Source organism: Scyliorhinus torazame, chromosome 7 (genome assembly GCF_047496885.1).
Source record: "Scyliorhinus torazame isolate Kashiwa2021f chromosome 7, sScyTor2.1, whole genome shotgun sequence".
Lineage (NCBI taxonomy): Eukaryota > Metazoa > Chordata > Chondrichthyes > Carcharhiniformes > Scyliorhinidae > Scyliorhinus > Scyliorhinus torazame.
Genome location: NC_092713.1, coordinates 195560430 through 195585090, shown reverse-complemented (window position 1 = coordinate 195585090; position 24661 = coordinate 195560430). Strand labels below are relative to the sequence as shown.

The window sequence follows — 24661 nt, the reverse complement described above, 5'->3', positions numbered from 1 at the left end:
CAGTTTTCCCCACTGATGACATAATGGGAATCCTGAGTTTGAAAGTTAGGGATTCCCATTTAAATATCATTATCAGGCCTTTGCGGCTGATCCCTGCCCTTCCTCGCCCCTTGGGGCCGGCAGCTTCCACCTCGTTTTTCCCATCACTCTGCCAAATAATGAGAAAATTCCACCCATTAAACCTGTCTTGATTTTCAATCTCTGCCCTCCAATGAGCCTCCTTATCTGGAATGGACCCTGTCAGGATTACCTCCTGCTCTGGTTTTGTCGCCTATTTGTTGAAGGCATGAATAATAAATTGTCCACTTTACCTTCTCATATTTAGCAAATCCACCCATAACCGCGGGATCCACGATACCGTTGAGCAACATGGAGAGAGGATTGATGGGAAGATGGTCATCCCCTTTGTACTGGCTGATCAAGGTGAGGATCTTCTCATTGGTTTTCTGCATTGTCTCGATCGCATTCTCCAGGGGGCTGATGGTGCTCTGTAGTAACAAAAATAAATCATTAATGGGGTTTCACTCTTGACGTTAGGGAACTTGGACTCTGTGAGATTAAAATATACAGGGATCAGGTGGCAAATAAGAGTTGAGGTCAAAGATCAACCATGACCTTATTGAATAGTGGGACAGACTCGGCGTGGACATTATGCCAACTCCTGCTCTTCTATCTCATGTTCTTCTGAATCACTTTAGAGGATTTTTGTACCCTTTAGTTCTGCGAAACCATGCTGCAGTCTGTACAGTTCTCAAAGGGCCTATCACACTCCCTGTCTCAGTGCATCAATGCACGGTGTAGATTAGAGCTCAGACATAGGGAACAGGAGGGACTCCCTATTCGAAGATGAATTGAACTTTACTGCCCATCACTAAGAGTGGCTCGGTGGCACCATTGCAGGTCACGCTGGCCAAGTCCTGAAGTACCATATTAGCCAGACTGAGCTTGCGGCAGATAGTGAGGCAACCAATGAGAGGAAAAACTTGCTTCACCTCACCATCCCCACTGCTGTCCCCGTCCCCCCTCCACCCAGTCTTCATGTTACAAAAGCATCTGTCCATGACAGTATTGGTAGGAGTGACTACTATACAGTTCTTGTGGACACAGAGAGTCTTCACACCAGAATGCCCTCCATTGTGTTGTATGGCACTACCACTGTGTTAAATGGGAAAGAGTCAGAACAGATCTAGCAGTTCAAAAATGAGCACCCAGGAGGCACTGTGGGCTATCAGCAGCAGCATAATTTTATTCAACCAAAATCTGTAAGCTCTTGAGCTACGTATGCTACCTTTACTATCAAATGAGGGTAACAAACCTGGTGCAATGAGTATAGGAGAGCATGCCAAAACAGCAACAAGTATATCAAAAAAAGGAGCCAGCCAGATTAAACTACAACGCATGATTGGGTGCCAGCCAAAGATGGGAATACTCTCCATTTTCCTGAGTAAGTGCAGCGCCTACAACACTCAAGAAGCTCAACACCATCCAGGACAAAGCAGCCGACATCGGCACTCCATTTTTCCCCACCTTAAATATTCACTCCCTCTACTACCAACCCCAGTGGTGGCAGTGTGTGTGTTTATGAGGTGCATGGCAGCATCGTACCAAGGCTCCTTTGCCAGCGCCTTCCAAACCCGTGCCCTCTCCCACCAAGACGAGAAAGATGGAGACAGATAGGAACACCACCACCTTCAAGTTTAAGCCACACACCAACGTGACTTGAAAACATATTGCCATTGTCCCTGGGCTAAAATCCTAGAACTCCCTCCTTAACAGCGCTGTGGGCCTACCTACATCACATGGACTGCAGCAGTTCAAGAAGGCAGCTCACCTTCTCGAGGGCAATTAGGGTTGGGCAATAAATGCTGACCTAACCAGTGAATCTTGCATCCCATGAAAGAATGGAAACAGAATTAACTGATCTGAGTTAAGTGTTGCAGTTAAGTACAGAACCGTAGGTTGGTGAGAATCAAAGAAATCTTAGGGAGTGACGTCATTAAAGCTTAACTGAAGGGAGGGGAATGTTGATTAATGCAGGCATTATCTATTGTCCAGGCCCATCTGATGTAAGTTTGCAGGAACCAGATCCTTCAGTTGCACAACATCAATCAGGAGAAGCCCCATATTTCTAACATGTCATGAAGTGCAAGTGAAAGATTTTCCATGTCTACAATGGTGTTTTGAGAATCTTAAGAGTATAAAGGATGCCATTCGGCCCAGCATGCCTGTGCTGGAGCTTTGAGAGAACAGTTGTACACTTTGCCACTTTTTTCTGAACCCTTGTAAGTTCCTGACACTCAAGTGGCTGTCCCTTTTAAAATTATGTATGGAATAGTTTCCACTTTTTCAGGTAGAATGTCCCAGATTCTGACAACTCTGACTGAAAAATGTTCTCTTCATCGTTCTTCCAGATCTTTTGTCAATACCTTTAAATCTATGGCCTCTGGTTATTGATTCACTCACCACAGTTTTTCCCTCTTTCTCATTACCTTGAAAATCTTTATTAGGCCATCTGTTAACTCTCTCTGTTCCAAGAAGAATAGTCAAAACATTTCCAATCTCTCCTCATGACTGAAGTTCCTCATTCCAGATAACATCCTGGTCAAGCTCCTCTGGACCCATTCTGAAGCCTGACATCTTTCCATAAGTGTGGTGCCCAGGATTTTCCACAATACAAGGGAGGCAGTGGGGTAGTGGTATTGTCATGGAACTAGCAATCCAGTGACCCAGGGCAATGCCCTGGGAATTCTGGTTTGAATCCCACCACAGCAGATGGTGAAATCTGAATTCAATAAATATCTGGAATTTAAACTTAATGATGACCTTGAAGCCAATTTTGATTGTTGCAAAAACCCATCTGCTTCACAAATGGGCTAAATCGCTGGCTTTTAAAGCAGACCAAGGCAGGCCAGCAGCACGGTTCGATTTCCGTACCAGCCTCCCCGAACAGGCGCCGGAATGTGGCGACTGGGGGCTTTTCACAATAACTTTATTGAAGCCTACTTGTGACAATAAGCGATTTTCATTTCATTTCATTCATTTCATAGCTGAAATGCTCCAGCCCAGGCAATGTCCTGGTGAATCTCCTCTGCACCCTCTCAAGTGCAATCACATCCTTAAGAAAGGTTTCTTCAAAAGCTCCTTTATTTACACTATAGTACATACATTCTAGGTAAGTGCATCTCTCTTGTACAGACTATTACATCCTCTCTTTTCAGTCTCTTTCACATGACAGCTAATGTCATTGTTACATCATGATAAAAAACATTATCTCATCACCACAATTATTAATTTATTATTTTACAACTGTAACCATGACATCCATTACTGGTTGTTGTAAAAACACATTTGACTCACGAATGTCCTCTATGGGAGGAAATCTGCCGTCCTGACCTTGTCTGGTCCACATGCAACTCCAGACCCACAGCAATGTAGACGACTCCTAACTGCCCTCTGAATTGGCCCAGCAAACCACTCAGTATGAGAGCAATTAGTGAAGTGCAGCAAATACTGGCTTTACCAACATAGCCCATATTCCATCAAAGAATAAATAATGAAGAACTTGTCCAGTCACCATTAATAATTTGTGCATATGGACACATATTCTGATCACCACCTGGCCATCTATACTTTTTGAAATTGTTCCAAGTACAGTAAACATTCTTTCCATATTTGCCCAACCAAAGTGCATCACTTCACACCTGCACTTAACTTCCATCTGCCAAGCTTCTGCCCATTTCACCATCCCATCTACGTCATTGTGAAGCCTGCAAATATTCTCGTTATTGTCACATTTTGTATCATCTACAAACTTTATTATTCTTCTCCCTGCACCAGAATCTAGGTTTTTTATCAAGGTTGAAAAGAGTAATGGATCCAAAACTGACCCTGGGGAACACCACTGGAAACCACTTCCTAGTCTTCAAATCATCCAATTGCTTGGATACAGCAATTCTGTATCCAAGGTAACTTTCTCCTTTATTTTGTAGGGTTACAAATGAATGAATCACAACAATGGTGATCTTATATTGATTTAATGCTGTTCCGTAGTATTCTCAAACTGTTACAGCATTGATGTGCATCAGTGCATAAGCAACAAAGAAGGGGAGGGAGTGGTGGTATTGTCACTGGACTAGTAATCTGGAAACCCAGGTTTGGACCCCACCATGGCAGATGGTGAAATTTGAATTGAATAAAAAATCTGGATTGTTGATTGAACCCATTTTGTTTTACTAATGTCTCTTTCGGGAAGGAAATCTGCCATCTTTACCTGGTCTGGCTGACACGTAACTCTAGGTTCACAGCAATGTGGTTGATTCTGAAATGGCCCAGCCAGACACTCAGTTCAAGGGGCAATTAGGGATGGGCAATAAATGCTGGCCTAGCGACGCCCATAATGAATAAGAAAATAGGATTAGGTCCAACAGTCTCTCGAGCCTGTCCACTGTTCAATAAACTTTCCTGCCTTATCCCCATTTCCCTTGCTTCCCAAAAACCCAGAGAGCTGAGTATTGGATATACATAATGCCCGAGTATCCACAAACTCTCAATTCTCTGAAATATGGCTGACCTCTTCTCTTGAGTTATGGTGCTCATAACTGGGGAAACAGCCTCATGGCATTTAGCTTGTCAAGACCTTGAAGAATTTTATATATTTCAATGAGACCACCTTTTGTTCTTCTAATCTGCAGATAATACAGGTCTATTATACTCAATCTCTCATAAGACAGTCCACTCATCCCAGCAGCCAATCTAATGAAGCCTCATCCCACGACAAGCATATCCCTCCTTAGGTAAACACCAAACCTGTGCTGTGCGTTCCAGATGAGCTAGACAATTGCAGTAAAGCTTTACTATTACGCTCTAATCTCCCAACAATGAAGGCAAACGTACCATTTAGCTTCATAATTTTTTGCTGCACTTGCATGTTCACACACTGATGTAGTACCATGTGTATACTCACACGATTACAGTACTAATATTCACTTTCTCATGAGTACAGTAACAGTCTGCATACTAGGATTCAAATGAAAGCTCATCTAGAGTCATTTGTGTTTGATTTTGGGGGCACTGCAGTTTCCAGTTGAGTGTGGAACTTTCTATCAAAGCACAAAGGGTTGAGCCCCAGCAGCTCAGTGGGAATAAGTTAGTGCCACGCTGAGGGATATTGTACTCACAGTGGAACTGGAACTGACTTCAAACCAACGCAGAATTCCAGGTAATTTATAAGCTGTGACAAATGTTGTCCTCTCAATCCACATTGACTGTAAGACATAAATAAATGGATTTAACAGGATAAGTGAATGTTGTGTTCTCAAATTATGACTACATGATTTTTGTCTTGACAGCTTGATGCACGCACACGTTTATATACGAGCAATGGTTTAACAAAGGAGGACAAACCAGGCTTCTTCCACTGTAGGCCATAAAAATTCCAACAAATAGAGGGGACCAGTGACATAACAGAGAAGAGACATGGTGCACTTAGGAGTGAGGCAGTTTTACTTCCAATGCAATATATAAACGTCTTATTTTTGTGCCACCCTGATGACAGCGTAACAGCTACAAAAATGTTTTGAAAATGTACAAGTGCATTACGTGCTGCCCCCAATAGCATGGAGGAGAGAATTTTTCTCTCTCCTTCTCGTTTTGTGATGCATTGTGCTCAGTATTTGATCTTCCCAGTCACGCTGCAAAGAAATGCTTCACTTCAGTCTGAATAATTACAACAATATTGGTTCTTGCTGTTCTGTCCACTCCAGATTAATAAAATAAATATATATCTTACAGCAAATTCATTGTCTGGGTCCACTGTTCCCTTCCGGACCGGTCGTGAGTACTGAAACCTCTGCACGTAATTTGCTTTGTAGAAGCTGGGAAGTCAAAGACACAAAATTACTTGCACAATGACATTCAGATTATAAAGTAACATATAGTTAAACATGTAATCCCCTCTCTCTTAACTCAGGAGCTTAGCTTTATGAATATATGGGTTATCAGATCAATTTAACCATAGCAGGACCCCAGGTACAAGGGTAAGTACAGTGAATGTTGGCTACTCATCCTGTTAGCACTTATGTGTAGGGGTGAATGGTGGCACTTACACAGTAGTTAAGTAGGGGTAAATGCAGTGATCAGAGGTAATTATTCATCAGCTCTTTAGTGTGGGGTACATACAGTGAATGGGGGTCTTTATCCTTTACCCATTTAGTGGAGGGTTTGCCACTCTTCCAGTGTTGATGCCTGTACCACTCTTCCAGTGTCAATACCTGTACCACTCTCCCAGTGTCGATGCCTGTACCGCTCTCCCAGTGTCGATACCTGTACCACTCTCCCAGTGACGATACCTGTACCACTCTCCCAGTGTCAATACCTGTACCACTCTCCCAGTGTCGATAGCTATACTATACTCCCAGTGTCGATACCTGTACTATTCTCCCAGTGTCAATACCTATACCACTCTCCCAGAGTCGATATCTATACCACTCTCCCAGTGCCAATACCTGTACCACTTACCCAGTGTCGTTACCTGTGCCATTTTCCCAGTGTCGATACCTGTACCACTCTCCCAGTGTCGATACCTGTACCACTCTCCCAGTGACGATACCTGTACCACTCTCCCAGTGTCGATACCTGTATAACTCTCCCAGTGTCGCTACCTGCATTATTCTCCTAGTGTCGATACCTGTACCACTCTTCCAGTGTTGCAGCCTGCATTTTCCCTTAGTGTCGATATCTATACCACTCTCCCAGTGTCGATACCAGTAACACTCCCCCAGTGTTGATACCTGTTCCACTCCCCCAGTGTCGATACCTGTACCACTCCCCCAGTGTCAATATCTGTACCGCTCTCCCAGTGTTGATATCTGTACCACTCTCCCAGTGACAATACCTGTTCCACTCCCCCAGTGTCGATACCTGTACCACTCTCCCAGTGTCAATATCTGTACCGCTCTCCCAGTGTCGATACCTGTACCACTTACCCAGTGTCGTTACCTGTACCATTCTCCCAGTGCCGATACCTGTACCGCTCTCCCAGTGTCGTTACCTGTACCACTCTCCCAGTGTCAATACCTGTACCACTCTCCCAGTGTCGATACCTGTACCGCTCTCCCAGTGTTGATACCTGTACCGCTCTCCCAGTGTCGTTACCTGTACCACTCTCCCAGTGTCGATACCTGTACCGCTCTCCCAGTGTCGTTACCTGTACCACTCTCCCAGTGTCGATACCTGTACCACTCCCCCAGTGTTGATACCTGGACCATTCTCCCAGTGTCGATACTTGTACCACTCCCCCAGTGTCGTTACCTGTACCATTCTCCCAGTGTCGATACCTGTACCGCTCTCCCAGTGTCGTTACCTGTACCACTCTCCCAGTGTCGATACCTGTACCACTCTCCCAGTGTTGATACCTGTACTACTCCCTCAGTGTCGATACCTGTACCACTCTCCCGGTGTCAATACCTGTACCACTCTCCCAGTGTTGATACCTGTACTACTCCCCCAGTGTCGATACCTGTACCACTCTCCCAGTGTCGATACCTGTACCACTCTCCCAGTGTTGATACCTGTACAACTCTCCCAGTGATGAAATACCTGTACCACTCTCCCAGTATAAATACCTGTACCACTCTCCCAGTGTCGATACCTGAACCACTCTCCCAGTGTCGAATACCTGCACCAGTCTCCCAGTGTCCATATCTGTACCACTCTTCCAGTGTCGCTACCTGCATTATTCTCCTAGTGTCGATACCTGTACCACTCTTCCAGTGTCGCTACCTGCATTTTCACCGAGTGTCAAGACCTGTACCACTCTCCTGGTGTTGATAGCTGTACTACTCTCCCAGTGTCGATACCTGTACCACTCTCCCAGTGTCGATACCTGTACCACTCTCCCAGTGTCGATACCTGTACCACTCTCCGAGTGTTAATACCTATACTGCTTTCACAGTGTCAGCACATGTACTGCTCTCCTGGTGTTGATGCCTGTACCACTCTTCTATTGTCGCTATCTGTACCAGCCTCCCATTGTCACGATCTGTATCAGCCTCCCAGTGTCCATACCTGTATCAGTCTCCCAGTATCGATACCTGTACCAGTCTCCCAGTGTCGATACCTGCAGAGCTCTCCTAGTGTCCATACCTGTACCACCCTCCCAATGTTGATACCTAAAGCACTCTCCCAGTGTTGATACACAGGTTGTTTATACAAGGAAGTGATGACACAACTAATTTCCAAAGGGATAGTGCTACTGCTATTACTGATCTTAACCTGCAGAATGCAGGGACTGACTGAGCCGACTGATTAAGACTGGTAAGAGCTATATCTGCACGACAAAGCTCTCCACAGCCTCAGAAACTGATAGTGATGACTTCTCAACAGCAAACTGTGCAACAAACTGTGCAATTATATGGACATAACACTTACATCTTCCAGTGAGGTTTCCTGAAGTCACACACCCTGGGCGTCATTCTCCGACCCCCCAGAGGGTCGGAGAATGGCCGTTGGCCGCCGTGAATCCCGCCCCCGCCGGTTGCCGAAGTCTCCGAAGGGAGAAAAGTCGGCGGGGCGTTAATGTCGCCGCTGCCGTCGGAGAATGTCACGGGTCTGCGCAAGGCAGCCGATTTTCGGTCTGCGCAAGGCAGCCGATTTTCGGCCTGCCGATATTCTCCCTTCCGGATGGGCCAAAGTCCCGTCGACGTGATGACCGTTCACGTCGACGTAAATTAAACCTCCTTTTCATCGGCGGGACCCTGTGCTCCAGGTTCACGCCGACCAGCGTGGAGATGAGTGACGGCCTGGGGGGTTGGCTCTGGGCAGGCGATGGCGTGGCCGCAGTCTGAATGCGTGAGGAGAGGTGTGTCTCGGGTTGTGTGTGTGTGTGTGTGCGGCGGGGGGGTGGGTGTGGTTAGAGTAGGCTGGGCTCCGGGGGAGTGCCGGGAGGAGGTCCGTGCCGGGGAGGGGGATGGGGGGGGTCCGTGCCGGGGAGGGGGATGGGGGGTCCGTGCCGGGGTGGAGGTTGGGGGGGGGTCCGTGCCGGGGAGGGGGATGGGGGGTCCGTGCCGGGGTGGAGGTTGGGGGGGGTCCGTGCCGGGGAGGGGGATGGGGGGTCCATGCCGGGGTGGAGGTTGGGGGGGGGGGGTCGTGCCGGGGTGGAGGTTGGGGGGGGGGTCCGTGCCGGGGAGGGGGATGGTGGGTCCGTGCCGGGGTGGAGGTTGGGGGGGTCCGTGCCGGGGAGGGGGATGGGGGGTCCGTGCCGGGGTGGAGGTTGGGGGGGGGTCCGTGCCAGGATGGAGGTTGGGGGGGGGGGTCCGTGCCGGGGTGGAGGTTGGGGGGGGGTCCGTGCCGGGGTGGAGGTTGGGGGGGGGTCCGTGCCGGGGTGGAGGTTGGGGGGGGGTCCGTGCCGGGAAGCGGGATGGGGGGTCCATGCCGGGGTGGAGGTTGGGGGGGTGTTCGTGCCGGAGAGGGGGATGGGGGGTCCGTGCCGGGGTGGAGGTTGGGGTGGGGTCTGTGCCGGGGTGGAGGTTGGGGGGGGGTCTGTGACGGGGTGGAGGTTGGGGGGGTGTCCGTGCCGGGGAGGGGGATGGGGGGTCCGTGCCGGGGTGGAGGTTGGGGGGGGGGGTCCGTGCCGGGGAGGGGGATGGGGGGTCCGTGCCGGGGTGGAGGTTGGGGCGGGGTTCCGTGCCGGGGAGGGGGATGGGGGGTCCGTGCCGGGGTGGAGGTTGGGGGGGGGTCCGTGCCGGGGTGGAGGTTGGGGGGGGGTCCGTGCCGGGGAGGGGGATGGGGGTTCCGTGCCGGGGTGGAGGTTGGGGGGGGGGGTCCGTGCCGGGGAGGGGGATGGGGGGTCCGTGCCGGGGTGGAGGTTGGGGGGGGTTCCGTGCCGGGGAGGGGGATGGGGGGTCCGTGCCGGGGTGGAGGTTGGGGGGGGGTCCGTGCCGGGGTGGAGGTTGGGGGGGGGTCCGTGCCGGGGAGGGGGATGGGGGTTCCGTGCCGGGGTGGAGGTTGGGGGGGGGGTCCGTGCCGGGGAGGGGGATGGGGGGTCCGTGCCGGGGAGGGGGATGGGGGGTCCGTGCCGGGGAGGGGGATGCGATGGCAAGTGAGTTGGTCCACCTGGCCAGGTGCCAGCCTCCAACAGTTGGACCCATGCGGTCCATGCCACCTGGCTGGGCGGAGGAGGGGATATGGGCAATGATGACATGTCGTCGTTCCCCTCCCCCCCACCAGGCCGTCAAGTTTTCCGATCATCCAGCGATGTTGGCCGCTGTGGCGGCAGCCGCTCATGTCTATGTTGCCCTGGATGAGGAGGAGGAGGATGAGGAGGAGCGTGCCAGAGAGGCGGCGCAGGCTGCCGCAGAGGGACAGGCGGCAGCCGCCCAGGCTGGAGGGACACCTGACCGACAGGACGAGGAGGGGGAGGAGGACGTCGCGGCCTCACGGCAACGGAGGCACCCGAGGGCGCCCCGTGTGTACCGGCCCCGGCAGTCATACCAGGACCTCACGGACCGGGAATGCAGGAGGAGACTCCGGATGAGGCGGGAAACCGTGGCACACATCTGCCACCTGCTGGCACACCTGTCACCGCGTGGCACTGGCGGGGGACACCCTCTCCCCGTGTCCGTCAAGGTTACGGTGGCCCTGAACTTTTATGCAACGGGGTCATTCCAGGCACCGAGTGGGGACCTGTCCGGCATATCGCAGACATCGGTGCACCGGTGCATCCGGGCAGTGACAGATGCCCTATATGACATGGCGCACCGCTACATCCGCTTCCCCGTGGACCGGGCCAGCCAAGCTGCCCGGGCCGTGGGCTTCTCTGCCGTGGCCGGGTTCCCCATGGTCCAGGGCGCGATCGATGGGATGCACGTCGCCGTGCGGCCACCTGCAGATAACAGGGCCATGTTCACCAATAGGAAGGGGACCTATTCGATGAACATACAGGTGGTCTGCGACCACCGCATGATGATCCTGCACGTCTGCGCCCGTTACCCAGGCAGTGTACACGACTCATACATGTTGTCGCGGTCATCCATCCCCGGTATGTACGAGGGACGCCATCCCCGGCTGAGGGGCTGGTTGCTGGGCAACAGGGGCTACCCATTGCGATCGTGGCTGATGACGCCTATACGGAGGCCACGCAATGAGGCGGAGAACCGCTACAATGATGCCCATGTAGCGACAAGGGGAGTGATAGAGAGGTGCTTTGGCGTGCTGAAGATGCGTTTCAGGTGCCTGGACCTCTCTGGGGGCGCCCTCCAGTATCGGTCAGATAGGGTCGGCCGCATCATTGTGGTGTGCTGCGTCCTGCACAACATAGCCCAGCAGAGGGGCGATGTGCCGCAGGCAGAGGAGGGCGGAGTGGAGGAGCAGCAGGAAGAGGCGCAGTCCTCCCCAGTTGAGGGGGATGGGGGTAATGGTCAGGGCAGACGGGGTAGACACAGGCGGGTGGCTGTCCACCGTTACCGGCTGGCCCAGCGGGCACGGGACAGACTGATAGCCGCCCGCTTCACTGACTAGATGGGCGTGGGAATCGGGTAGTATGGCCACAGACCGCACACCATGGCAACAGCCGACCACCCACACCCCCCACCCATCCACCCACCCAGCACCCTCACCCCCCTCCCCAAGCCCACCCACCCCACCCGCATGCACACCACCGCCCCCCATGGCCGATCCACCTGCGGCACAACGGGCCGGGCTCACACAGTTGCGGGTGGACGCGTGTCTATTGCAGGCCATGGAGGATGATGACAACCCGCCCTGCGGTGAGCTCCTGGCTCTACATCGTTGGACTATGTCTGACCCATGGCCACAGTACCACCATCCACCCGGACCATCCCTGCATGCGGCTGTGACACTGCAGCGCACGGTCCCGTCCTCTGCCCGGGGGATGTTGATGGCGGCCCAGGGGGAAGGGGGCAGACTCACCTGGGGCTGAGGTAAGACCACCCCTCACACACACACTTGCGCTCAACGTACATGACACCCCCGCATGCTTTGGACAGAGCACAAAGGCAGCTTCTGTAGGTGTAACATTGACTTTAATAACCAAAGGAGTTCATGCACGTGCCCTAGCCCCTAAAACTCATCTGTGCCCTGCACCCGTGCCAACTTACTCAGTGTCTAATTGTTTGGCCTTACGGGCCCTTTGACTACGTCTACGTGGTTCCCCAGACGGTACAGCAGAACTGGAGGTGGACTCCTGTGATTCCTGCCCTCTGACACTGGATCCCTTTGGCGGCCGTTTCCTGGGGTGTCCTGGCCTAGATGGGCCAGGCTGCGGCCCGGGCGACTGGGATGGCGAGCTGCCAGCCTGTCCTGCCCGTTGCCCACCCGATGCACCTGGGACGGAAGGGGGGGAGTCTGAGGTGTCGCGGTGTGCTGGGACCTCCCCTCCAGGGGGAGCCGGGACGGACCACACCACCTCCTCCTCCCTCGGGGTGCCCGATGGCCCCCAGGCCTCTACATGGGTGGGGGATGCGAACGGACTGGCCATCCGACGCCCCCCCCGACATCTGGCGCTGCCAGTCCTGGAGGCCCGTGCTGGTATCGACAGGGGTCTGCAGGTTTGCAGCCATGGAGCCCAGGGGGTTGGCAAACCCTGTCTGTGACAGTGCGACTCCAGCTCGCACATGGCCACTGGCGCCGATGCCCTCAGCGATGGCCTGCAGAGACTGGGCCATGGTCTGCTGAGACTGGGCCATGGCCTGCTGAGACTGGGCCATGGCCTGCTGAGACTGGGCCATGGCCTGCTGAGACTGGGCCATGGCTTGCAGAGACTGGGCTATGCCATCTGGCGCTGGCACTGGCTCATGGCCTCCTGTGAGAGGGCAGCCATTTCCTGGGCCACAGACGCCGCCTGCACGGAAAGCCCCAGGCCTCGCAAACCGTTCCCCATGTCTGACACCGTCGCACCCATTGCCTCCACCGCGGACGCCACCCGTGCGGTGTCGGCCTGGGTGGCACGCATGACCGGCACCACTCCCAGCTCCTGGACGTGGGTGGACCCCTCCACCTGCGACTGCAGCCGCTGCAAGCCGCCCGTCACCCTCTTCGCTCGTCTCCGGGTCGGTGGTTGCATCGGATCTATGTGTGGGTGTGGTAACTCCAGGAACCCGGGATCCATCTGGGCGGCAGATGTTCGCTTGGGCTGGGCTGCCCTCCGACCCCCCGGCCCCTCTGCTGCTCCTACCTCCACCTGCTGTATCGGGACGGCTGTGTTGTGCGCACCAATGAGTGTACCAGACGCCTCATCACTAAAGTGCCCAACCGAGGTGAGTGTTTCTGCGATGGTGGAGGGTGTTGGTGACAGCAGTGGCGTTGTGTCGTGCTCGTCGTCCCACTCTGAGTCCATGGCACTTTGGGGTGGGGGTTCGTCTCCACCCATCCACTCTGAGTCACTGTCCGGTATTTCGTCTTCCTGGGTAGTGCTGTCCCGGGTAGGGGTGTCCTGGGCAGTGCTGTCCCGGGTAGTGGTGTCTCGGGTAGTGGTGTCCTGGGTAGTGGTGTCCTGGGTAGTGGTGTCCTGGGTAGTGGTATCCTGGCTCGGATGTGACGGGGGCCTGTGGCTGCCCCCCTCGTCGCTGGGTGGTCGCTCCCGCACGTTACGGGGGTGTCGTCTCCCTGTTGCTCCAGGTCTCTCCGTCTCCCGTGGCCTCCGAGGGGCATCCTGCGGGCGTCGCATGCTGGAGGGTGCGGGTCTCTCCGTCTCCCGTGGTGTGCGAGGGGCATCCTGCGGGCGTCGCATGCTGGAGGGTCCGGGTCTCTCCGTCTCCCGTGGCCTCCGAGGGGCATCCTGCGGGCGGTCTGCATCTGCGGGGATGGGTGCCTGGACGTTTGGTCCTGCGATACACAATGAAGCATGCATGGTTAGACATCAGGTAGTGATCAGGTGATATGGGGGAGGGGGATATAGGGGAGGGGGGATATGGGGACGGGCTGTCGGTGGCTCACTTGCTACTACGCCCCCGACCTCTGCATCAGCAACCTCCCGGTCGTCAGGTCCGCCAGCCAGTTCCAGGGCCCTTTCCTCGTGTTCGGTCAGTGGCCTCTCATCAGCGGGGCCTCCTCCAGTCCTCACATGCTCCCTATTGTTGTGTGCGTGCTTCTCCTGTGGGGGGGGGGGGGGGGGGGGGGGGGGTGGCAGGGGTAAAAGGCAACACTGTTAGGCAGGTATATGAATGCACGCCATCGGTTGCGCGTGCATTGCAGAGGTTAAGGTTAGGGCTGGATTCACTTGGGGATATGGGGGAGGGGGGGATATGGGGGGGATATGGGGGAGGGGGGATATGGGGGAGGGGGATATGGGGGAGGGGGGATATGGGGAGGGGGGATATGGGGGAGGGGGGATATGGGGAGGGGGGATATGGGGGAGGGGGGATATGGGGAGGGGGGATATGGGGGAGGGGGGCTATGGGGAGGGGGGATATGGGGGAGGGGGATATGGGGAGGGGGGATATGGGGGATATGGGGGAGGGGGGATATGGGGGAGGGGGGATATGGGGAGGCTCACCCTGCCTGCTCTGACGAGGTTGTTCACCTTGTGGCACTGGGTGCCTGTCCGTGGTGTCAGGGCCGCAGCGGTGACGGCCTCTGCCACTTCGCTCCACAGACGCCGGCTGTGGCAACTCTGCGGCCGTGCCCGGGATACAGGGCGTCCCTCCTCTGCTCCACCGCGTCCAGGAGCGCCTCCACATCGCGTGACTCGAACCTCGGGGCTGAGCGGCGGCCAGCCATCTAGTCGGGTGTTGCGGTCGGGTGGGGGGGAGCAGCGCGGCCTTATGAGCCGTCACGCCGTGCGGCGCGTATGACGCTGCACGGCGTGAACCACTGCGCAAGCGCGGATCCCGTTACGTCGCAGCTAGCCCATTTCGGGCCGGAGACTTTTGACCCATTTTTCCGACGTGACACAAGTCGGATTTGCGCCGTTTTATGCGCCGATCGGCGGACTTACCGCCGATAACGGAGAATTTCGCCCCCTGGAACTCTGAAATACACTTTATGAAGTGGACACAAGGTGGCAGTGCGGGTTTAAAAGTTCAAATATTTCCTGGTGAGAATGTCTGAAAACTATGATCAGACTGACTGCACAAACTGGTCTTCAAGTACCTGGCACAGGACCTCACATGCAGAGAGTTGGAGGTTGAAGCAAAAGCATGGATTGGGAAAAGGTATTTTGAAAAAGGTATTTACCCCGGCACTAAAACAAATGTTCAAAATAAAAGAAAAATGTTCCTCTGATTTTTCTCCTGGATTTCCCACAGCTGGGACCTGCAGATTAATCATTGATCTTTGTAGAATCTAGGACAACCGTGGATGGTTGGCAACCCTACTTCACCCTTTTAAAATTCTGCCTCAATGAATTCCCACCTTGACCCCTCAGTTCTAATAAAAGTTCATCGAATGGTAATCCTGGTTTGCGTTGGCCCAGAATCTCAGGTTTTCCCGATGTAGGGAAGCCAAAACCTTGACGGCTGTCAGGATCACATTCACTAATTCTGAGGAAGCAGAAAGTCACAAGCTCGGGCCCTGTGTGATTCAACCTATCAAACGTCTCATGCAATCCAGTGAGTCTACTGGAGGAATTGTGTGCGTAAACCACCCCCAAAGGTCATCAGAGCATTTTTTTTAATGCATTCTTTCACGGGATGTTGGTGTCGTTGGCTGGGCCAGCATTTGTTGCCCATCCCTGGTTGCCTTTTAACCATTCCAGAGGGCTGTTAAGGGTCAACCACATTGCTGTAGCTATAGCCCCAGAGTCACATGTAGCCCAGACCAGGTAAGGATGGCAGACTTCCTCCCCTAAAGGACATCAGTGAACCAGATAGGTTTCTTTATGACAATCGGCAATAATTTCACAGTCATCATTCGACTTTTAATTCCAGATTATTTTTATTGAATTCAAATTCCACCGGATGTTTGGCACCCTGGTCCCTAGACTATCACCCTGGTCCCCAAAACATTACCCTGGTCCCCAAAGTATTACCCTGGCTCTCTGGATCATCAGTCCAGTGGCAGTACCACTGAGCCACTGACTCCCCATTCACCCTGCCTCACATCATCAAGATTCAATTCTAGCCTAAGGCTCTCCAGATGTCATTTTCCTAGGATCTGTATCATTCTAATGTGGATAGTAATGGATCAGCTCAGTTTGTGGTGTGTTCTTGTCTCCAATGGAAAGTTAAACCATTTGGGGAAAGCTAATATCTAAAAACTAGTTTGCTTCATTCTTGTTGACGTGAATCAACCAAATAGGAAGTTGGATCAACTAAAGTAACAGCTTTAAGCTTACTTGATTTTAAAGATATCAAACAGAATTTTCAACTTACTCTAGTAACACAGCTTTAACCAAAGTCATGAGAGAGTCAAGTAATTTTGTTCATCTCCCCTGTGGGGCTTCACTTCAAACCTTGGACAAAGCTCACTTTGCAAATACCTAAAGTATCACAGTTTTTGATTAATCTTCAAGGTAATTTTAGACCGTCAAGTTAAGAGAGCATTAAAAGTAAGAAAGACAATCCCATAAAACATTTCATGACCTCAGATTTCCCTAACATCACTTTATAGCCAATGAAGTACTTTCGAAGTGTAGACACCATCGTCATGTAGGAAACATAACAGTCAGTCTGCAGATAGTAAGGTCCCACAAACAGCAATTAAATAAATGACTAAATCATCTGATTTAAGTGCTGCTTGAGGGATAAAGGTTGGCCAGGACCCTGGGGATAACTCATCAGATCTACTTTCAATGGCTTGTGATAAGGGCAGCAAGATAGCATTGTGGATAGCACAATTGCTTCACAGCTCCAGGGTCCCAGGTTCGATTCCGGCTTGGGTCACTGTCTGTGTGGAGTCTGCACATCCTCCCCGTGTGTGCGTGGGTTTCCTCCGGGTGCTCCGGTTTCCTCCCACAGTCCAAAGATGTGCAGGTTAGGTGGATCGGCCATGATAAATTGCCCTTAGTGTCCAAAATTGCCCTTAGCGTTGGGTGGGGTTATTGGGTTATGGGGATAGGATGGAGGTGTTGACCTTGGGTAGGGTGCTCTTTTCAAGAGCCAGTGCAGACTCGCTGGGCCGAATGGCCTCCTTCTGCACTGTAAATTCTATGATATTTTACAGCCATTTGAAAGGGCAGAGAGGGCCTTGCTTTTGAGTTTCATTTCAAAAGCAGTACCTCCAATGATGCAGAATGCCATCAGTACTATACTGGAAGAGGTAGCAATGCCTCAGTCAAAAGACGGCACATCTGAAAGTGAAGCACTTCCCCAGTGCTGTGCTGATTTCTTAAAGGTGGGGATGTAAGTTTCCGATTGTCGAGTCTTTTGCCAATAATCTTGGAGTCTTGCCACAAAAAGGCAAAATGGATCAGAACCACATTTAACAAGATTGGTATCTCCTGGCTGTCATAATGTACACAGCAGTATATGATGGTGCAGAGACACACACTGACTGACACACTGCAAGACCAATCAACACACACAACACAGCAGCCAATCACCAGTTAGGGCACGGTCACTACAAAGACAGAGGGCACTAGTTTTCCCGCTCATTCGGGACGCAGCCTCTGAGACAGACAGAGCCCGCAGTCAGTAGCACAAACATTCACCATGTGCTAGCAGTATAGGCTGGTCAGGTTAGGCATAGATGTTCAGTCAATCTAGTATAGTGTCGACCCACAGTGCAAGTATGTTTAACAGCTCTTAGTTAAATAAAATAGAGTTGTACTATTACAAGTGTTGGTAGCCTGTCTATGTTACTGCTAAGGTAAACGCAGTCTCCACAGATCCAGAGTACCCAACACATCAACCACTGCCTCCGAGCAACACTTCCGCACTTTTTCTTTTAGTAAGAAGAGATGAGTGGAATTTCTCAATCTCAATTCTTGTGCTGTCCCATTAGAAAGGTCACAAAGGGTTTCAGAGAGGTGAAGATTGGTGATCCTGCCAAAACTGTCACCCGAATTGGAGCAAAAATCAGTGCAAGTTAGATGGTCAAAAATAATGAATAAAGTCACAAATCCACTTAAATATCTGTGGCTCCTTTGACAACTGGCATAAACCAAATGGGTGCTTCTCAATCCAAATGAATGGCAGTTGAGAAGATGGGCAGATGCAGGCCACAAGCAGCCCATGCATTATATTAGGAGTACCATAGCACTACTGTCATACTTACTTTATGACTTGGTCCGGCACTGGTTTGTCCTTGAAGCGTGATGGTTCCTCTAGGACTGGCTGGACAGTGAAACATTGAATGACTGTTTGAGAGTCAGGTTAAGGCTGTAGTAATTAGTAGAATTGATAATTGTTGTAAGTACAAGAGCAGGTCAGAGGCAGGGAATTCTGTGGAGAATAACTCACCTCCTGACTCCCCAAATCCCATCCACCACTTTAAATAATTACTAATCTCTCCATCGACGCACAGTAGCAGCGGTATGTACCATCTAGAAAAGGCACTGCATGAACTCACCAAGGCTCCTTAGACATCACCTTCCAAACCAGTGAACATCTAGAAAGACAAGTACAGCAGACACATGGGAACCCCACCACCTGAAGGTTCCCCTCCAAGTTATTCACCATCCAGTCTTGGAAATATATCACCATCCTGCACTGTCGCTGGGTCAAAATCCTGGAACTCCCTCCCTAACAACACTGAGGGTGTACCTACACCTCAGGGACAGCAGGGGTTCAAGAAGGCAGCTCATCACCACCTTTTCAAGGGCAATTAGAGATGGGCAATAAATACTGGCCTTGCCAGCGATGTCCACATCCCATAAATGAATTTAAAAATCTTCATTCTCATCATTTGTGGGGGAATTCATTTGTGGCATGTTACTGTGTGCGTGATCGAGTGGATCTTCAGGGTTACAGTAGAAGAGAGAGTCCTAATTTCAGAGCCTGATTATAAGGAAAGAATTTAAAGATTTAAAAATCCTGTCAGATCTCGTGGATCTAACCAGAAGTTGCTGTGTCCGCCATTACTTTGCCCAGTATGCTAGAATGTGACATCCACAAAATGACCTTGTCACCAAATGGCTCGCTGCTGAATTTTCTCTGGAGATGAATTGGGTGCCAACAGGATCGAGTTAGCTAACGATAAATAGTTGAACTGAGGCAACCCACCGGAGGCATACATGGTAGCCGCACACTTGTGCCAGGTGGGTAGCTCTAAAGGGCACTGTTAGCAATTGGCCAGCCAGCCTGGCTCACTAATGGAATCTGGAGGGGTAGAGTTGTCACTGGGGGCTGAGGGCTTTCCACTCACCACTGAACACTTTAAGCCAATTGATCCTGTTTGGAGAAGCAGTGAGATGCTTTCCCACACAATAGGCTATTAAACCGTACTGTTCAAGTGGGTTCCACTCAGGCAGAATCTCTGTGTTCAGGTGACCAGAGGGAGTTCCTTCATTTCAACTCTGCCAAACCATTTCAAATCTCTTTGGACTTTGGTAAATGTGGTGTGGCACTTTGGTGCTGTGAGTGCCCTCCATATTTTCCAGTAATTCTTTCTCCGTGGATTTCTCTGTAGTTTGCTTTGGAGATGTTTAAGCGAGGTGATCTTTTGGAAGTATGTCAGTCTCTTCCATGCTAGGCTGGAAAACATATTAGCCTTCCCTTGTAACTCAGAGCTCGGATACTGCAGATCAGTCTTGTGGTCCTTCTCTGTAGCCTCCATGAGTACTTAAATATCTCCCATTTCTTGGTCAGAAGTGGATGCGGTGACCTGAATAGCCCATTATAAAGTTGGATTGATTTATATTTCACTGTGTGCGCATGTAGTTCAATATCCTATTGGCTTTATTGCTGTTGCTCTTCATTGGTTCGGCATGTTTGGCTTTGAGTCTAATAAAACTCGTCAGCACCTTTCAGCACTATCCTGAATTATTTATGATATAGAGTGTGAAGCTTCCTCCTTCTTTCCTTTGGTAACTTTTAATTTGTCTGCACTAAATTTTATTTTCCATTGTTTTGTCTGCTCTTCTTTTCAAATCACATTCTGTAACATCGGACCTATCTCTTCCCAATCTGTTCCTCCTCTTTGTTTACAAATCTGTACATACTGCATTGAATTTCTGAATTCAGATCGCTGTGGAAAATTAGAAATAGTAGCAGTTCCAACACCAATGCCTGAGGTACTCTACTCCGTCACTCCCTACCCACCCTAACAGAACTTCTCGGATAAATAGCCATGCTCTACCTGTCAACGAGACCATTCTCAGGCTTCACACTGAAATTCCACAGCTTTCAGGTTCAATTAATAGTTTAATTAAAGCAAAATACTGCAGAGACTAGAAATCTGAACAAAAAGCAGTAAGTGCTTTTTTCTTTTTTTTGGGATGACGCAGACAGAATGGGCTGAATGGCCTCATTATGCATCATAATGTTTCTTGATCCTATGTTGAAAAAATTCAGCTGGACTGGTGAGATCTGTGCAGATGGAGATACAGAGATAATGAGCACGATTCTCTGGCCTCTCTACGCTCTCGTCTAAGCGGAACGAGGCCGGTGAATCGCGGGAGAGGCCAAAAACACCAGGCATGAAACAGTTTGCAATGCAACCAGCCTGCTCCCATAAGCAAAATCGTGAACTCACTGTAGCGTGGCGAGAAACCAGTTATCACCATTTAAGCCCTATCTCCTTACAATTAATGGGAGCCACCCCAGCAAGCTGTCACGCTGGTGTTGATTAGTACTCATTTTTAAAGACATGGACCTGGCGGAATGGCTTCTGTGGGGAGCCGGATAGCCATCTTTGCTCACAGGCAGTGAGCCCGGGGGCGCTGGGCTTGCACCCGAGTGCTCGGTGGGTGGTGGGGGACCCCCGGCTGGGAGGAGGGGGTGGAGACAGCCCCAGCTGGGTTGGCAGCCAGGCGAGGGGGAGGGGGGAGGCGTTGTGGGGTCAACCGTGTTCAACCGCTCGCGGCACCACCATACCAACCCCGGAACGTGTGTGCCCATTCCGGGGTCTGTCTGCCCCACCGACCAGCCATAACCCCCACCGACTGATGAGGCCTTGGCCGCGCAGCTGAAGGTTATCGCTAATTGGAAATTGGCAATCGTGGTTAAGTGAGCACGTCACAGAACACAAGTGTATTCCCGTGGGTGCACTGGCCATGTAGCATGTGGGAGTCAATGTCTAGCATCCCAATCACATCAAGATGCCTGGACACTGTGCTTGAACATTGTGGGAGGCAACACCACACACGCAGCAGCCAACATCCGAATACATGGGGGATGGGACACAGCTCCGGGGAGATGTCCACGGCCGGAGGGTGGGTGAGTGCCATGGGCGAGGGACCAAAGCGAGGTCCAGGTGATGTTATGAGCAGGTGTCCGGGGTACAGGGTCTGGGGTCCAGGGAGGGGGGTCTGCTGAGGCCGGGTGTGCGTGGGCAGGGCGTTCCGGGTGGGGGGCAGGGTGGCCCCCACACCCTGAGGACCCGGCCGCCCATCAGGCCAGGGGGGGACCCAAAGAGAAAGGCCCGCGACAGCCCAGGGTGTATAGGCGTCACTGGTCATTTGAACAGATGACGAACAGCATGTACGTCAGAAGCCTTCATCTCAACAAAGAAATGGTGCGGCATCTGTGTCATGTCCTCGCGGACTTGACACCACATGGGGGAGGCGGTCACCCGCTCCCAGTGGCCGGCAAGGTCACTGCAGCCCTGAACCTTTACGCCTCAGGATCATTCTAGGGCTCGAGCAGGGACCTGTGTGGCATCCGACGGGTCACGGATACCCTTTATGCCCAGGCGCAGAACAGCATCAAGCGCGAACTTGCGGAAGTAGGTCGGAAAGCTACATACAACCTACCTGCGTGGGATCCAGTAGGCACCCTCGATTCTTCGACCTCCCTACGGAGGCTGCAGCTGGGCGCCGATCAGTGCTGGTTCACACAAACATTGACCATGTGGAATGGCACCCTGGGTGGTCAGGGTAAGTGCAGCGTGGCTCCCTGGACCTCCCTCTGGAACGTGGGCACCTTGGCACTGCCAAGCCAGCAGAAGCACTGCCTGGGTGCCAGTGCAAGGGTGCCTGAGTGCTAGGGTGGTACTGCCAAGGGCCAGCGGGTGAGGGCGGCCATGCCCATGAAATGAGGGTGAAAGTGGGGTTTGAAGGCTGGGGGTGTGCAGGGCAGGTACGTAGGGGCCTCTGGGAGGTTGGGTGGGTGATGGGTAAGCGTCCTAGATGGGAGGGTTTGATGTAAGGGAGCTTGGTAAGGCCTGAAAATGGGGGACTTCCAGGGGCCCCATAGTGGGGTTTCCTCACTTGGGGGGGGGGGGGGGGTGGTAGCGTTCACGTGTGTGTGAGGGGCGGGGTTACATTGCCCATGGGTGGGGGATGTGGGGGCCCACAAGATCATTTCGAGATCGGGACATCCTTTCAAAATGGTGGCCCGATCTCTGGGTTCAGTTCCCAAATGCTAAAAAATAAGCGTGGGGTAAACCAGTGAGAAACTCCCCAGGGCCCATAAAAGTGACTAAGTGTCATTAAATAGCAGTGGGGAACTCGCTGGCAGAGCCAGCGGGAAACTCCCTGAAAACTCCGCCACAAATTAACTTGGAAATGTTTTCGGAGAATCGCGCCTTACATGTCATTTGTGGTGGGTTTTGCTGGTCGTTCCCCATCGGCTCTGCCAGCAAACTCCCCACCGCTATCTAATGACACTTAGGACACAATTTACCCAAATGGGAACAAAGTCCCATAGCGAGCGCGTTTAGCCGCGAGGTTCCCTGTGCTCCCAGTGCCGAGAAACACGTGGCTATTCAGCGCAACTTGCGTTGTATCAGGGGCCTCAGGGGAATACGCGGCCGAGGCTGTACATAGCCCCATTTTGTACTCTGAGTAGCTCCACTCTCCGGAACTCCCCAGTGTAGTGAGAGATCGGGATGCCATTTAAAAATGGCGCCCCAATCTGAGATGCCGCCGAAGCAATCCCTGACCCCCCCGACCCCCCCCCCAGCCTGAACACACTATGGGAGGATCCCCAGCACCCCTCTGCAACACCCACGCAGGGCACTCCCAGTCCAATTACGCATGTGCACAAAAATGCCAGCTTGGCACTTTGGAAGTGCCTACGTCGCAGTGCCCATGCCAGCTGGTAATACCACCCAGGCACTGTGACAGTGCCAGGCTAGCACCCAAGTGGCACTGCCAGAGTGCCAAGCTGGCACTATCAGTGCCACGGGACCACCCTGCCCAAAGGCCATGCACCTGGAGCCTCCAATCCCCTGGGAGACCACCACGAGTGAGGTTCCATCGCCTCCCCGTTTGTGGGGACCAGTGCTGAAAGGCACTTGCCCAAGGTTTCTGAAGAGAAGGGAATGAATCTCAAAGCCTCAGGTACCTTGGGAATATGCACATTAGAGTGAGACTAGCTGTCTTACTCTGTTATGCAGATATGCAGATTTGCCAAAATCTGTTCCTGCCCACAATGGGCGGGATTTACACAACATCTTGCGTTCGATCTCGTGAGGTATTGCATTGTGGAAGATGATTCTTGGGTAGGGTGTGTAGATAGTCTGGGTCATGTTGACTTCAAAAAGGAGGAGGTATTGGGTGTTTTAAAAGACATTAAGATAGATAAGTCTCCTGGGCCTGATGGGATTTACAACAGAACACTGAGGGAAGCAAGGGGCAAAATTACTGGGGCCTTGACTGACATCTTTGTATCCTCATTGGCTGCAGGTGAGATCCCAGATGTCTGGAGAATAGCAAATGTGGTACCGCTGTTTAAGAAAGGAAGCAGGGATAATCCAAGAAACTGTAGGCCGGTGAGCCTCATATCGGTAGTAGGTAAATTATTGGTGAGAATTCTCAGGGACAGGATGTATACCTACTTGGAAACAAACGTACTCATAAGCAATAGACAGCATGGTTTTGTGTTTGAGTTTTTTGAGGAGGTGACAAAGGTGATTGATGAGGGGAGAGCGGTGGATGTTGTTTACAAAAGGTGAAGTCACACGGCATCAGAGGTGAGGTGGTAAGATGGGTGCAGAATTGGCTCGGTCACAGAAGGCAGATGGTAGCAGTAGAACGATGTTTTTCTGAATGCAAGGTTGTGACTAGTGATGTTCCACAAGGATCGGTGCTGAGGTCTCTGTTGTTTGTAGTATACTGTCATGAAAATGTCGCTTTAAGAAATGTTTGGTTGCTCATTTTACTGCTGTGGTGTCAGAGTGTGGGTGAAGCTGGGCTGTCTGTCAGCTTTTTACTTTCGTTTTGGGCTGTTTGCTGCAGGATGTGTTTTAGATTTGTTTCCAGTGTTGGAGCTGAAGCCAGACAAAGCAGGTGTACTGTTGATCTCTCTGCCATGAAAAGACTATCTCTTGATCATTTGGTGAATGCAGAATTATAAATGTTTTCAGGAGTGAATATAAGCCTGATGTGCTTCTGTTAAAAGGTGTTTCTTTTGTCTTCTGGGTGTTGTTTGGGAAGTTATTAAGGATTACCTAGTGTTGTATTCCTTGGGGGTTGTATTTGAATTAATGGTTGCTAAGATATTCACTGTCTGTTTTAAAAAGGTTAACTTGAGTTCATAGAATAAACATTGTTTTGCTTTAAAAAAATACTTTTCATTTCTGCTGTACCACACCTGTAGAGTGGGCCGTGCTCCACATACCACAATCTACTAAAAGTTGTGGGTCAGGTTAACTCCATGATACACTT

The 24661-nt window shown here is 51.8% G+C and overlaps 1 protein-coding gene and 1 long non-coding RNA gene across 2 annotated transcripts in view; one reads left to right on the top strand and one right to left on the bottom strand.

Annotated features, from left to right (window-relative positions):
- LOC140426766 (uncharacterized) overlaps positions 1-5783 on the top strand; it is a 77097-nt gene extending 71314 nt beyond the window's left edge. The window contains exons 2-3 of the long non-coding RNA XR_011948289.1: positions 326-423; positions 5349-5783. This is a non-coding gene — a long non-coding RNA (uncharacterized lncRNA). The remainder of the gene's footprint in view (positions 1-325; positions 424-5348) is intronic.
- The window catches only part of LOC140426764 (dedicator of cytokinesis protein 2-like), a 1003703-nt gene that overhangs the window by 27449 nt on the left and 951593 nt on the right, over positions 1-24661 (bottom strand). Inside the window, exons 42-45 of the mRNA XM_072511919.1 lie at positions 18169-18250; positions 5789-5873; positions 5178-5264; positions 312-488 (exon numbers count right to left, since the gene is read on the bottom strand). Coding sequence (XP_072368020.1) covers positions 312-488; positions 5178-5264; positions 5789-5873; positions 18169-18250 — 431 coding nt within the window. The remainder of the gene's footprint in view (positions 1-311; positions 489-5177; positions 5265-5788; positions 5874-18168; positions 18251-24661) is intronic.